Source organism: Brassica napus, chromosome C1, assembly GCF_020379485.1.
Source record: "Brassica napus cultivar Da-Ae chromosome C1, Da-Ae, whole genome shotgun sequence".
NCBI classification, from domain to species: Eukaryota; Viridiplantae; Streptophyta; class Magnoliopsida; order Brassicales; family Brassicaceae; genus Brassica; species Brassica napus.
This window is the reverse complement of record NC_063444.1, coordinates 31,572,398-31,589,222: the sequence shown is the minus strand read 5'-3', so window position 1 is coordinate 31,589,222 and position 16,825 is coordinate 31,572,398. Positions and strand designations below refer to the sequence as shown.

The window sequence follows — 16,825 nt, the reverse complement described above, 5'->3', positions numbered from 1 at the left end:
TAAATTGCATGGATGCATGGGCGGAGTTGTTTAAAGAGTATTGCCAGAACAAAGTGTCTGCTGAATCTTATTATGAGATTCAGAAATTGGTTTATAGTCTTGGGTTGCCTTCGGAGATGATTGATGTTTGCATCGACAACTGCATGATCTACTGGAAAGAAGATGACAAGTTAGAAGAGTGTCGATTCTGCAAAAAACCACGATTCAAACCGCAAGGCCGTGGAGGAATAGGGTACCGTACCAAAGGATGTGGTACCTACCAATTACAGACAGATTGAAAAGATTATATCAATCTGAGAGGACTGCTGCATCGATGAGGTGGCATGCGGAACATGTCCAGAGAGATGGTGAGGTTGCACATCCATCAGACGCAAGAGCGTGGAAACATTTCAACAAGGTACACGCAGATTTTGCTACAAATATTCGGAATGTCTATCTTGGGTTATGCACCGATGGATTTTCTCCATTTGGAATGTCTGGTAGACAATATTCTTTGTGGCCAGTCATTCTTACGCCGTACAATTTACCGCCGGATATGTGCATGGAACAAGAATTTCTATTTTTGACCATATTAATCCCTGGGCCGAAGCATCCAAAACGGTCTCTTGATGTTTTTCTTCAACCGTTGATAGAAGAGCTAAAGCAATTGTGGTCAGAAGGGGTGTGGACGTACGATTGTTCCTTGAAAAACAATTTTACGATGCGAGCAGTTCTGCTGTGGACGATAAGTGATTTCCCTGCTTATGGGATGTTGTCTGGCTGGACAACACATGGAAGATTATCTTGTCCATATTGTCTTGGATCGACGGATGCTTTTCAACTGAAGAATGGTAGGAAGAGTTGTTGGTTTGACTGTCATCGTCGCTTTCTTCCACTTGCCCATCCGTACAGAAGAAATAAGACATTGTTTCGGCACAAAAAAATTGTCAGAGACGGTCCTCCTCCATATCTCACCGGCCAGCAGATCGAAGCAGACATTGATTATTACGGAGCTCAGGAAACAGTTAAAGTTGGAGGAAATTGGCATGTTCCTGGAAATATGCCTGATGGATATGGTGTGTCTCACAATTGGCATAAGAAGAGTATATTTTGGGAGCTACCCTATTGGAAGGATCTTCTCTTACGCCACAATCTGGATGTCATGCATATTGAGAAGAACTTTTTGAGAACATCATGAATACATTACTTAACGTCCCTGGGAAGACAAAGATAACAAAAAGTCAAGGATGGACTTACCTGATATTGCTCAAGAAGTGAGTTACATATCAAGAGCAATGGAAACGTTCCTGTTCCCATCTTCCGGTTGTCATCAGAAGCCAAAACAACTTGTTTGACTGGGTTGCATCAGAAGTTAAGTTTCCTGATGGTTATGTTTCAAATCTGTCAAAATGTGTTGAACGAGGTCAAAAGTTCTCCGGAATGAAGAGTCATGATTGTCATGTGTTTATGCAACGACTTCTTCCATTTGCTTTTGCCGAGCTCCTTCCAGCAAATGTCCATGAAGCACTTGCAGGTAATTATAAAACGTTAATATATATACATATGTTATGAAATGTTATTAATTTGATTACTTTTGCAATATACAGCCATCGGCGCTTTTTTCAGAGATCTCAGCACACGTACGTTCAAGGAAGAAGTCATCGAACAACTTCATCATAACATTCCGATCATATTGTGCAACCTGGAGAAGATATTTCCTCCTTCATTTTTTGACGTCATGGAGCATCTAGTTGTCCACCTACCATATGAAGCATTGCTTCGTGGACCTGTTCACAACGGATGGATGTATCCGTATGAGCGACAGATGAAACATTTGAAGGGGAAAGCAAGAAATCTTGCAAAGGTGGAAGGTTCAATAGTTGCGGGAAGTTTGACAGCCGAAACATCTAACTTCACATCATACTACTTTGCTCCAACTGTTCGTACGAGGAAAAGAGTTCCTAGAAGATATGATGATGGTGGAGTACCGACATCATATCCAATTGATGGTGTTCCTGACATTTTCTGCGAAATTGCAAGGTTTGGTGGTAAAACGAAAGAAGTATGGTGGTCATGTGAAGAGGATAAACATAGTGCCCACACTTATATTCTGCTCAACTGCGAGGATGCAATGACCCGTTACTTTGAAAGGTAAATATTTTTGTGAATGTTAATTATATGAATTGCAGTTAATTATGTATGACTTGATTATTTGTTTAATTTGCAGCATGTTTGTATCTCAAGTTGAAGAAGCAATACCAGGAATATCTGCAACTGATGTGGAGACACGTAAAGATAAGCACTTTGTCAAGTGGTTAAAATCACAGGTACGTAATATATCTCATACATTGATTAATTAAGTAAGTGTTTTGATACTTCATATATATTAATAAGATAACTGCTTTTGCAGGTTGATTACGACGATCCTTATTATCCCGTATGGTTTCACGAATTGGTTCAAGGTCCAGTTGCAAAGGTCACCACATCACCTATGTATTTCACACGAGGATTTACCTTTCACACATACGAGTATGGGAGACATCGGGCAACGAGTAACTACGGAATATGTGTGAAAGGTGAAACGGACTTTTACGGGATCTTGCAGGAGATTATTGAAGTGGAATTTCCGGGGTTATTGAAGCTAAAATGCGTCCTCTTCAAATGTGAATGGTTCGATCCTGTTGTGAACCGAGGGATTCGGTATAACAAATTTGGTGTTGTGGATGTCAATTTTGGGAGAAGATACAACAAATTTGAGCCTTTCATTTTAGCTTCACAAGCCGAGCAAGTAAGCTTCCTTCCTTATCCTCGGCTTCGAACTTCCGGGATAAACTGGTTAGCTGCTATCAAAATTACACCTCGTGGACGCATTGTCGCTGGAGAAGAACCGCCCTTGCAAGAAGAAGACGCTATCAATGAAGTTGAGGTACCAGAACAACCAACTGATGAAATCCTTTTGATCGACCCGCAAAACTTTCAATATGAAGATATTCCCGAAGATGCGACAGATGAAGCACGTGAAGACGAGTTCGAGAGAAGCGACGATGATGATTGTAATGATAGTGATGAGAACGAAAACGATTTAGAGTGATGTATATTGATGAGAACGAAAACGATTTAGAGTGATGTAATATATGTCTCTGATGTTGTATTTCTCTATTGTAACGTATGTTTAAAGAAATATTGTTTTTTTACCATCCTAATGTATGTGTAACAAATGTTGTTTTATATAATATGTATTTGTGTTAATTTTAAAAAAATTATTTGGAGTTTTAGGGTTTTAGAGTTTAAGTTGGAAAGAGCACAAAGTAGTAGAGAAGAAGAGATATGATGTTAGATGATATGTGACTTTGGGGTTTAGGGATTTCATTCTCGGTGTTTAGGGTTAAGCGTTGTAAAATCGTCGTAAACCGATTTCGACGTAATTTCGTCGTAAATGGAAAAACGCGGGCCTGGTAACTTCGTCGTAAACGTGGGCCTTGTAAATTCGTCGTAAACCAATGTTTCGACGTAATTTCGTCGTAAATCGAAAAACCGGGCCTGGTAACTTCGTCGTAAATGGAAAAACACGGGCCTGGTAACTTCGTCGTAATGTTACGAGGAAGTTACGAGGAGGAAACCGTTTTTATATATATGAGCACTGCTCGTATCTTCCTCCCTAACTCCTCTCCCCTCTAAGGTAACTTTCTCTCTCTATCTTTTTTTTTTTTTTTTTATAGTTTAGGTTGTTAGTTTAGGTGATTAGTTTAGGGAATTAGTTTAGGTGATTAGTTAACGGAATTAGTTTAGATGATTAGTTTAGAAAATTATTTTAAACAATTCGTTTAGGATATATATTAATTTAATTTTTTTAAATTTTCTAGATGGCTCCTAGACCGAGACCAGCAGCTCCTGCACCTACGTATGCGGATTTGTTTGGCGATGGATCTTCCTCTAGCGGTCCATCGTCTTCTTCGGGACAGTTCCAGACTCTCACACATCTCGGAGAGTTCCTTCGACCCCTCCTCCTCTTCCATCTCAGATGCCTCCCCCACGAGCTCCACCTGTCGCCCCGGATCAGCCTGCCCCACCGGCTGCAGTTCATCCCGATTTGCGGGTGCCAGCTCATGCACCATTCGCAAGATACACCGTCGAGGATTTGCTTGCCCAGCCCGGACGAGAGGGTTTACACGTTCTGGACCCCGATAGACCCCCGGGTACTTATTGGTAAGTACATAAAATTATTAATTTTAAATTTAAAATCTTTGATCAATTTTTTTAACAAATTTGTTATATTTGCAGGTTTGGGGCTAACAACCGTGTTAGCCGGAGCGTTTCAGAGACGATGAAGGGATATTATGACGGCCCTTATCCCAACTGGACCATGACTCCCGATCACGTCAAGACGACGTGGTTTAAATGTTTTGCGGTAATTATATTTACATATTATTAATATTTATATTGTTAATTAAATAATATTATTTTTTTTTCTAATCTTTTAAATGTTTGTTTTTTCAGCAAAGGTGGAACTGGTCCGTAGGAATCACCGAGAGGGTGAAGAGCGAATTTATTGCAAAGGCGAAAACTCGTCTTTGCAACACCGTCTCCGATTGGAAGGACAAGTGGGAGATTTACGGCTATGAGGGGAAGCCGAGCGGGGTCACAAAGGAAGCATGGGATGGCCTCATCACCTATTGGAACGAACCCAGCTCCATCCGCAAAGCCAACTCCTGCTCCGCTTCCCGAAGAACGAGGGATAAAGATGGCCATTTGCCCATGGTTCATAGATCCGGCCAAAAACCCCATGCCGGAATTCGTCTCGAAGCTGTAAGTTTTATTTAAATTTATAATTTTCATTATTTTAAACTTGTATTTATTAATTATATTTAATTTATTTATTATTGTTGTTTATTAGTTGGAGAAGACGGGAGTTTTGCCATCTCTCTCGGACTTATTCAAGATGACTCACGCCTCACCAGATGGGGTTTTGTGGATCCTGCATCCGAGAAACTCTTCAACGCTGTGGCGTCTCGGGTTGAAGAGCAAGAGACGCAACTTACCCAACAGTCTGCAGATGGATTACCCGTCAAGTTGTCAACCGTAGAGGTCGACCGGATCTTCGAGGAGGTAAAATTTAATAATTTTAATTTTTTTTCTTTATTTTATTATTAACTCTAAATACGGTTTTATATATATACATATAGGTGGCTCCTAGAAAGAAGGGAAGGACGGTTGGAATAGGTTCCGTTAACGAAGTTGCAAGGGCGACTTCGTCATACTATTCGAGACGGGACCAGGACAACGACCGGATGCAGGCTCGCATGGATACCCAGCAGCAGCGTTTGGACTCTCTCGAGGGTTTGCTGGATGTGATGGCGGTGGGAAATCCAACTTTGCAGAGAGCTTTGGCGGAGAGACGAGCAGCTCTCGGGATGAGCCAGCCGGATCCCGAAGCAGGAACGTCTACAGACCCGAACCCCTCAGCCAACTACTTCGATGACCATGATGTTGGCCTTTAGTTTCCTTTTTTAATTTCTTTTGTTTTGTATAAAAAATTTAAATTCTATTTAATTAATGAATTTATAGTTTTTAAAAAAAATTATTTGGTTTCATATTTAATTTTATTTCAAATATTTTAAATTTTAAAATTATTGTTTTATAAAATTTATATAATTATTATAATTAATTAATATTTTAAATATGGAGATGTAAATTCGTTGTAAAATTCCACGTTAAGTCCTCGTAACGTTTACGAGGAATTTACATGAAGTCGTTGTAAAGTCCTCGTAAAATTTACATCGACTTTACGTGGAAGCCTTACGTGGCTTTTACAACGAACTATTACGAGGTATTTACATCGTCATTTACGAGGGCATTACGACGAATAGTTTCCTTCCGCTTTACGAGGAATTGACTTCCTCGTAAACGTAACTAGGACTTTACGACGAAACCTCCGTTACGACGAGCGTTTAACAACGAAACGCGTATCGATGTTAATTCGTCGTAAAGCCCCTATTACGACGAATTTACAACGAATACCGCCCTCGTAAAAAATATGTTTTTCTTGTAGTGGTGAACCTTTTTAAAATTCAAATCTTCCTCTAATACCAATCAAAGTGTCAATAGATAATTATTAAAAAATATTAAATTTTATTTAAAAATAAACTAAAAAAAAATATTGTAATTTAACGCCGCTAATAAACCGTAATTCAACCATAAATCTTAAATTATAAAAACCCTAACCTAAATCCTAATCCAAACCCTATACCCTAAAAAACTCAAAATTTTGTACTCTAAATCCAAAATTGTAAACTCTAACCCAAACTTATACCCTAAAACCCCAAACCATAAACCTAAACCCAAATCATATACAAACAAACCGAACACCATAAACCCTAAACCACAAACCTAATGCATTTGGTTAGGGCTTTGGGGTTTAGGGTTTTACGGTTTTGGGTTTTAAGTTTATGTTTGGTTTAGGGTATACGTTTGGGTTTAGAGTATAAAATTGGATTTAGAGTACAAAATTTGAGTTTAGGGTATAGGGTTTGGATTATTAGGATTTAAGGTTAGGGTTTAGAATTTAAGATTTAGGGTTTACGGTTAATTAGCGGCGTAAAATTAGCAATATTTTTTTTTAGTTAATTTTTTAAATAAATTTAATATTTTAATTAATTATCTTACATGACACTTTGATTGGTATTAGGGAATGTGAATTTAAAGGTCAGCCACTACAAGAAAACATATTTTTTACGAGGGCGGTATTCGTTGTAAATTCGTCGTAATAGGGGCTTTACGACGAATTAACATCGATACGCGTTTCGTTGTTAAACGCTCGTCGTAACGGAGGTTTCGTCGTAAAGTCCTAGTTACGTTTACGAGGAAGTCAATTCCTCGTAAAGCGGAAGGAAACTATTCGTCGTAATGCCCTCGTAAATGACGATGTAAATACCTCGTAATAGTTCGTTGTAAAAGCCACGTAAGGCTTCCACGTAAAGTCGATGTAAATTTACGAGGACTTTACAACGACTTCATGTAAATTCCTCGTAAACGTTACGAGGACTTAACGTGGAATTTTACAACGAATTTACATCTCCATATTTAAAATATTAATTAATTATAATAATTATATAAATTTTATAAAACAATAATTTTAAAATTTAAAATATTTGAAATAAAATTAAATATGAAACCAAATAATTTTTTTTAAAACTATAAATTCATTAATTAAATAGAATTTAAATTTTTTATACAAAACAAAAGAAATTAAAAAAGGAAACTAAAGGCCAACATCATGGTCATCGAAGTAGTTGGCTGAGGGGTTCGGGTCTGTAGACGTTCCTGCTTCGGGATCCGGCTGGCTCATCCCGAGAGCTGCTCGTCTCTCCGCCAAAGCTCTCTGCAAAGTTGGATTTCCCACCGCCATCACATCCAGCAAACCCTCGAGAGAGTCCAAACGCTGCTGCTGGGTATCCATGCGAGCCTGCATCCGGTCGTTGTCCTGGTCCCGTCTCGAATAGTATGACGAAGTCGCCCTTGCAACTTCGTTAACGGAACCTATTCCAACCGTCCTTCCCTTCTTTCTAGGAGCCACCTATATGTATATATATAAAACCGTATTTAGAGTTAATAATAAAATAAAGAAAAAAAATTAAAATTATTAAATTTTACCTCCTCGAAGATCCGGTCGACCTCTACGGTTGACAACTTGACGGGTAATCCATCTGCAGACTGTTGGGTAAGTTGCGTCTCTTGCTCTTCAACCCGAGACGCCACAGCGTTGAAGAGTTTCTCGGATGCAGGATCCACAAAAACCCCATCTGGTGAGGCGTGAGTCATCTTGAATAAGTCCGAGAGAGATGGCAAAACTCCCGTCTTCTCCAACTAATAAACAACAATAATAAATAAATTAAATATAATTAATAAATACAAGTTTAAAATAATGAAAATTATAAATTTAAATAAAACTTACAGCTTCGAGACGAATTCCGGCATGGGGTTTTTGGCCGGATCTATGAACCATGGGCAAATGGCCATCTTTATCCCTCGTTCTTCGGGAAGCGGAGCAGGAGTTGGCTTTGCGGATGGAGCTGGGTTCGTTCCAATAGGTGATGAGGCCATCCCATGCTTCCTTTGTGACCCCGCTCGGCTTCCCCTCATAGCCGTAAATCTCCCACTTGTCCTTCCAATCGGAGACGGTGTTGCAAAGACGAGTTTTCGCCTTTGCAATAAATTCGCTCTTCACCCTCTCGGTGATTCCTACGGACCAGTTCCACCTTTGCTGAAAAAACAAACATTTTAAAAGATTAGAAAAAAAAAATAATAATTATTTAATTAACAATATAAATATTAATAATATGTAAATATAATTACCGCAAAACATTTAAACCACGTCGTCTTGACGTGATCGGGAGTCATGGTCCAGTTGGGATAAGGGCCGTCATAATATCCCTTCATCGTCTCTGAAACGCTCCGGCTAACACGGTTGTTAGCCCCAAACCTGCAAATATAACAAATTTGTTAAAAAAATTGATCAAAGATTTTAAATTTAAAATTAATAATTTTATGTACTTACCAATAAGTACCCGGGGGTCTATCGGGGTCCAGAACGTGTAAACCCTCTCGTCCGGGCTGGGCAAGCAAATCCTCGACGGTGTATCTTGCGAATGGTGCATGAGCTGGCACCCGCAAATCGGGATGAACTGCAGCCGGTGGGGCAGGCTGATCCGGGGCGACAGGTGGAGCTCGTGGGGGAGGCATCTGAGATGGAAGAGGAGGAGGGGTCGAAGGAACTCTCCGAGATGTGTGAGAGTCTGGAACTGTCCCGGAAGAAGACGATGGACCGCTAGAGGAAGATCCATCGCCAAACAAATCCGCATACGTAGGTGCAGGAGCTGCTGGTCTCGGTCTAGGAGCCATCTAGAAAATTTAAAAAAATTAAATTAATATATATCCTAAACGAATTGTTTAAAATAATTTTCTAAACTAATCATCTAAACTAATTCCGTTAACTAATCACCTAAACTAATTCCCTAAACTAATCACCTAAACTAACAACCTAAACTAAAAAAAAAAAAAAAAAAGATAGAGAGAGAAAGTTACCTTAGAGGGGAGAGGAGTTAGGGAGGAAGATACGAGCAGTGCCATATATATAAAAACGGTTTCCTCGTAACTTCCTCGTAACATTACGACGAAGTTACCAGGCCCGTGTTTTTCCATTTACGACGAAGTTACCAGGCCCGTGTTTTTCGATTTACGACGAAATTACGTCGAAACATTGGTTTACGACGAATTTACAAGGCCCACGTTTACGACGAAGTTACCAGGCCCGCGTTTTTCCATTTACGACGAAATTACGTCGAAAAATCGGTTTACGACGATTTTACAACGCTTAACCCTAAACACCGAGAATGAAATCCCTAAACCCCAAAGTCACATATCATCTAACATCATATCTCTTCTTCTCTACTACTTTGTGCTCTTTCTCCAACTTAAACTCTAAAACCCTAAAACTCCAAATAATTTTTTTAAAATTAACACAAATACATATTATATAAAACAACATTTGTTACACATACATTAGGATGGTAAAAAAACAATATTTCTTTAAACATACGTTACAATAGAGAAATACAACATCAGAGACATATATTACATCACTCTAAATCGTTTTCGTTCTCATCAATATTACATCACTCTAAATCGTTTTCGTTCTCATCACTATCATTACAATCATCATCGTCGCTTCTCTCGAACTCGTCTTCACGTGCTTCATCTGTCGCATCTTCGGGAATATCTTCATATTGAAAGTTTTGCGGGTCGATCAAAAGGATTTCATCAGTTGGTTGTTCTGGTACCTCAACTTCATTGATAGCGTCTTCTTCTTGCAAGGGCGGTTCTTCTCCAGCGACAATGCGTCCACGAGGTGTAATTTTGATAGCAGCTAACCAGTTTATCCCGGAAGTTCGAAGCCGAGGATAAGGAAGGAAGCTTACTTGCTCGGCTTGTGAAGCTAAAATGAAAGGCTCAAATTTGTTGTATCTTCTCCCAAAATTGACATCCACAACACCAAATTTGTTATACCGAATCCCTCGGTTCACAACAGGATCGAACCATTCACATTTGAAGAGGACGCATTTTAGCTTCAATAACCCCGGAAATTCCACTTCAATAATCTCCTGCAAGATCCCGTAAAAGTCTGTTTCACCTTTCACACATATTCCGTAGTTACTCGTTGCCCGATGTCTCCCATACTCGTATGTGTGAAAGGTAAATCCTCGTGTGAAATACATAGGTGATGTGGTGACCTTTGCAACTGGACCTTGAACCAATTCGTGAAACCATACGGGATAATAAGGATCGTCGTAATCAACCTGCAAAAAGCAGTTATTCTTAATTAATATTGAAGTATCAAAACACTTACTTAATTAATCAATGTATGAGATATATTACGTACCTGTGATTTTAACCACTTGACAAAGTGCTTATCTTTACGTGTCTCCACATCAGTTGCAGATATTCCTGGTATTGCTTCTTCAACTTGAGATACAAACATGCTGCAAATTAAACAAATAATCAAGTCATACATAATTAACTGCAATTCATATAATTAACATTCACAAAAATATTTACCTTTCAAAGTAACGGGTCATTGCATCCTCGCAGTTGAGCAGAATATAAGTGTGGGCACTATGTTTATCCTCTTCACATGACCACCATACTTCTTTCGTTTTACCACCAAACCTTGCAATTTCGCAGAAAATGTCAGGAACACCATCAATTGGATATGATGTCGGTACTCCACCATCATCATATCTTCTAGGAACTCTTTTCCTCGTACGAACAGTTGGAGCAAAGTAGTATGATGTGAAGTTAGATGTTTCGGCTGTCAAACTTCCCGCAACTATTGAACCTTCCACCTTTGCAAGATTTCTTGCTTTCCCCTTCAAATGTTTCATCTGTCGCTCATACGGATACATCCATCCGTTGTGAACAGGTCCACGAAGCAATGCTTCATATGGTAGGTGGACAACTAGATGCTCCATGACGTCAAAAAATGAAGGAGGAAATATCTTCTCCAGGTTGCACAATATGATCGGAATGTTATGATGAAGTTGTTCGATGACTTCTTCCTTGAACGTACGTGTGCTGAGATCTCTGAAAAAAGCGCCGATGGCTGTATATTGCAAAAGTAATCAAATTAATAACATTTCATAACATATGTATATATATTAACGTTTTATAATTACCTGCAAGTGCTTCATGGACATTTGCTGGAAGGAGCTCGGCAAAAGCAAATGGAAGAAGTCGTTGCATAAACACATGACAATCATGACTCTTCATTCCGGAGAACTTTTGACCTCGTTCAACACATTTTGACAGATTTGAAACATAACCATCAGGAAACTTAACTTCTGATGCAACCCAGTCAAACAAGGTTGTTTTGGCTTCTGATGACAACCGGAAGATGGGAACAGGAACGTTTCCATTGCTCTTGATATGTAACTCACTTCTTGAGCAAATATCAGGTAAGTCCATCCTTGACTTTTTGTTATCTTTTGTCTTCCCAGGGACGTTAAGTAATGTATTCATGATGTTCTCAAAAAAGTTCTTCTCAATATGCATGACATCCAGATTGTGGCGTAAGAGAAGATCCTTCCAATAGGGTAGCTCCCAAAATATACTCTTCTTATGCCAATTGTGAGACACACCATATCCATCAGGCATATTTCCAGGAACATGCCAATTTCCTCCAACTTTAACTGTTTCCTGAGCTCCGTAATAATCAATGTCTGCTTCGATCTGCTGGCCGGTGAGATATGGAGGAGGACCGTCTCTGACAATTTTTTTGTGCCGAAACAATGTCTTATTTCTTCTGTACGGATGGGCAAGTGGAAGAAAGCGACGATGACAGTCAAACCAACAACTCTTCCTACCATTCTTCAGTTGAAAAGCATCCGTCGATCCAAGACAATATGGACAAGATAATCTTCCATGTGTTGTCCAGCCAGACAACATCCCATAAGCAGGGAAATCACTTATCGTCCACAGCAGAACTGCTCGCATCGTAAAATTGTTTTTCAAGGAACAATCGTACGTCCACACCCCTTCTGACCACAATTGCTTTAGCTCTTCTATCAACGGTTGAAGAAAAACATCAAGAGACCGTTTTGGATGCTTCGGCCCAGGGATTAATATGGTCAAAAATAGAAATTCTTGTTCCATGCACATATCCGGCGGTAAATTGTACGGCGTAAGAATGACTGGCCACAAAGAATATTGTCTACCAGACATTCCAAATGGAGAAAATCCATCGGTGCATAACCCAAGATAGACATTCCGAATATTTGTAGCAAAATCTGCGTGTACCTTGTTGAAATGTTTCCACGCTCTTGCGTCTGATGGATGTGCAACCTCACCATCTCTCTGGACATGTTCCGCATGCCACCTCATCGATGCAGCAGTCCTCTCAGATTGATATAATCTTTTCAATCTGTCTGTAATTGGTAGGTACCACATCCTTTGGTACGGTACCCTATTCCTCCCACGGCCTTGCGGTTTGAATCGTGGTTTTTTGCAGAATCGACACTCTTCTAACTTGTCATCTTCTTTCCAGTAGATCATGCAGTTGTCGATGCAAACATCAATCATCTCCGAAGGCAACCCAAGACTATAAACCAATTTCTGAATCTCATAATAAGATTCAGCAGACACGTTGTCTTCTGGCAAATACTCTTTAAACAACTCCGCCCATGCATCCATGCAATTCTCAGGTAAATTATGATCCGTTTTAATATTCATCATCCTAGCTGCTAGAGACAATTTAGAGAGACCTTCTCTACAACCAGTGTAGATTGGTTGATTTGCAGCATCTAGCATTTCATAAAACCTTTTTGCATCCAAATTAGGTTCTTCTACATTTCCAGTTCCATCAGCTATTGTTGTAGTTGTTTCTAAAAATGCATCACTAATCATATCTTGAACCCTATCATGATCTACCATCTGCTCATGATCTTGATGATAATTATATCCATTATGCAAATGATTCGGTTCTTCACTATGATGACCATCCTCAAAATTATTATTACTACTACTAGCTTCATTTCCCCCATAACCCTCTCCATGTTGATACCAAATGTAGTACTGTGGTGTAAATCCTCTGTTTACTAAATGCTTCCATACAGTTTCACTACGTGCAAATTTTGAATTCTTGCATTTCCGACAGGGGCAGAACATCTTACCGCTTTCCTGTGTGATCGGTGTACAGCCCGCCTGGTGCATGAATGTCTCTAGCCCGCTCAGAAATGCGTTTGTCACCCTCCCGTCGGAATCTTTGTGCAAATACATCCAACTCCGTAACTCGTAAATACTACCGCCACCGGCCATTTTTTCTTAGATTTTTTTTTCAAATCTTTTTTTTTCTGATTTTTTTTCGGATTTTTTTTCTCCCGTTTGTGTGTTGTGAGGAAGAGAGTTGTGGGAAATGACATATATATAGAGAAATTTTCGAGTTAGGTAGTTGAAAAATAACAACGATTTTACAAGGAATATTTTACATGGATTTTACATGGTTTTAACATATTATTTACAACGAATTTACGACGAAATTAGGTAAGTTAAAGCACATTGAATACACGTTTTCACCTAAATATAACGGTAACATGATTCGTTGTAATGTCGATGTAAAGTTTACTTTTCGACGTACTTGCGTCGTAATATTACATGGCGTTTACGACGAAATTTGGTTTCGTTGGTTTCGTCGTAATTGCGTTGTTAAGCCACCAGTTACTATTTCTAAGACGACGATAAGGAACCTGTGTCGTTCGTCTGTCTGCCAATTCAGTGGAATGACAAGGAGAAAGTGGACGGAAGTGCAGCTGGTTTGTACTTGAGAGGAACCTTTGACGATGGTTGGAGGTTCCTTTCAAGTATAAACCAACTGCACTTCCGTCCACTTCTCCTTGTCGCTCCACTGAATTGGCAGACAGACGAATGACTCATGTTCCTTATCGTCATCTTCGAAATAGTAATTGGTGGCTGAATGAGGAACATAGTCTAAACGCCATCAGGTTCGAGAGGAAGAGAGTTGTGTGTTGTGAAGAAGAGAGTTGTGGGAAATGACATATATATATAGAGAAATATAACAATGATTTTACAAGAAAAGTTTTACATGGATTTTACATGGATTTTACATGGAACATTTACAACGACTTTACAACGAATTTAGGTAAGTTAAAGCACATTGAATGCACGTTTTCACCTTTATATAACGGTAACATGATTCGTTGTAATGTCGATGTAACGTTTACAACTATTTCGCATTCCACGTACTTTCGTCGTAAACTTACATTGACTTTACGACGAAATCCTTTCGTCGTAAATTACCATGGAGTTTACGACGAAATAATGTCTCGTCGTAATTGCGTTGTAAAGCCCATGTAAAATTACGAGGAAATAATTTCGTCGTAAACCGCCGTTGTTACTGCTACGTTTTCTTGCAGTGAGCCTATGAGGTAAACCTAAGATTTGTTTTTCAAAATGTACTTAAGATGTAAGCCATGAGAAACAAACATGGCCCCCATAAACGTTAACCGCTTTCATCATATGGGAAAACATGATGGCTACCATCACATTCTAGATTATGATCTTTATTTTGTAAATGGGTTCTAAATTAAGAACTTTTTTATATAAATATTAAAGTTAAGAATTTATCAATGTACAGCCTTTTTCTTGAAAAGAATAATAGTAGGAAACTATATGAAACCACAATAATCCCCTTTCACGTTATATTACGTGGAAGACTTAAGGAAGAAACCGTGTTTGCTTGACTGGCTCATCAGCTCATGTGTAAACAACACTGTGGGTATATTTTCCGTCTTTTGCTTGTAATAAAATAGTAAATTGCCGCCTAATCTTAGTTTTATTTTTCGTTGATATGACAGATGTCCCAATCTAGATTCTCTGTAACCTTTCTCCAAATGAATTCTAAGTATAATAACTTGTGATTTCAATACACACAAAGAAAAAAGGAAAGTGGGATCAATTGTGGATCTTAGGAAACAGGTAAACGGGAAAAAGAGGGTAATACAATTCCACTCATTTAGGTTGTTAACCCGATCTTATTGGTTTACTCTGGTTATGTTCTCTATCAAAATATTTGACATTTAAGGCACTGATGATAGTGGTGCTATATGACATGGTTCAATCCTTAAGAGCACCCATTAGTGAACCCCATGAAAAGGGTTCACAAAGTATTTTTTTATTATATTTTTTTTCTGTTTGATTTTTGTTTAAAAAAAAAAAAAAAAAATTAAACGGACCAATCGCGGACCGCCACGTGCCGTGGGGCCCGCGCTACAGTGATGAACCCGATTCACTGAGAAGAAGTGGAGAGAGACAAGTTCATCACTATTCATTATTTTATTATATATTTTTTTTTTGGAATCTGTGTGAACCCCCCCATAAGTTCACTAATGTGGGTGCTCTTAAGAGTCTAAATGAAGATACATGTTAGATTAGATTAATGTGAAAAAAAAAACCTCTTTGTTACAACTTACACTTTATTATATATTTATTTTTGTCCAAACAATAGAAAAAGGATGTTTTATTTTTCATACATTTCTGTTTTCTTGCAAACTTTGATATTTGAATCACGTTTTTTTGGGTGAAATATTTGAATCACGTTTGCATTTACTGATCCTCAGTAAACCAATTCAGGTTTAAAGTTCTGATCTGCAATCAGATAAATAAACAGAAAATTATCCTAAAACATTAGTCGCAACTGTATAATAGTTATTTGAAATTAATGAAGTCCCCAACATTTCCCCATCATTAATTTTAACTAGGTGATTTTCTCGCGCTCATGCACGGATATAAATATATACAAATAATATATTATCTTTATTAATATTTTAATTTTAATTTATATGTATGATTTATTTTATATAACATTATATTATTTTAATTAGACATATAATTTGAATATATAACATATATAGTCGATGATGTGATTATTAGTTTGGTATATTGAATTGTATTTAATTCTCCAAATTTAACCGTAGTATTTTTTGTGCTAATATAGATTAATATTTTGATTAAGTTTTATTTTTACATTTATATTTTGGTCTTTGACTTAAAAATATAGATTGTTTAAATTACTTATTTGTGGATAATATTAAATTACACATATTTCTTCAATTCGAAGCACAATTAGTTTTGATTCTAGTTAAACTAAATTTGATTTAATTGATTTCGTTAGTTCAGCTTTTTATCTTAAATATATATATAATTCTGTAAATTCTTTTGTATAATTTGATATTTGTAGATTTGTAAAATTTTGAAAACTCATAGTTAAAAGTTTAACAAACAGAAATTATGTAAAATTGAATAAACATCTCAATCGTATCAATTATAAAATATTTTTAGTTCATCAATGATATTTTAGTATATGTTATTTAAATTACCTTTTGTAAAAATCTAAGAAAATGATTGACATAAATAGAATATTTTTATTAATTAATATATATTATGTTGTTTAATATTATGTTTAAAAGAGATGTTATTTTTTTAACATCAAAACTGTTTTTTTGTGAATTTTTTTTTATGAAATCACATTATATAAAATATATTTTCATAAAATAACTTGTCTTTCCTTTTTGTAAATAGTATTTTTCATTTTTTTAATATATGAACATTCACTTTTTATTATATATATGTTATTTGGAAAAGAATAAAAAAAGGAAACTAAAATTTAAAAAGTAAATTGGAGTAAACTATTTTCGTTTTTGTAAATATTATTTTCATTTTTATTATATGAATATTTCCTTTTTATTATATATGTTATTTAACAAAATATAAAAGGAAAACA

The 16,825-nt window shown here is 37.3% G+C and overlaps 1 protein-coding gene across 1 annotated transcript; it reads left to right on the top strand.

The window, feature by feature from the left end:
• The first annotated feature begins 3,689 nt into the window (after positions 1-3,689).
• LOC125580189 lies at positions 3,690-4,428 on the top strand. The gene is made up of 2 exons (XM_048744359.1): positions 3,690-4,185; positions 4,261-4,428. Exons 1-2 carry the CDS (start codon positions 3,843-3,845, stop codon positions 4,305-4,307), a joined length of 390 nt encoding a protein of 129 aa, XP_048600316.1. The 5' UTR covers positions 3,690-3,842; the 3' UTR covers positions 4,308-4,428.
• The last annotated feature ends 12,397 nt before the right edge of the window (positions 4,429-16,825 follow it).

Coding starts and splice junctions, on each gene's coding strand:
- LOC125580189 (XM_048744359.1), top strand. CDS start 3,843: ATGGCTCCTAGACCGAGACCAGCAGCTCCTGCACCTACGTATGCGGAT. Junction 4,186..4,260: donor AGACCCCCGGGTACTTATTG/GTAAGTACATAA, acceptor TTATATTTGCAG/GTTTGGGGCTAACAACCGTG.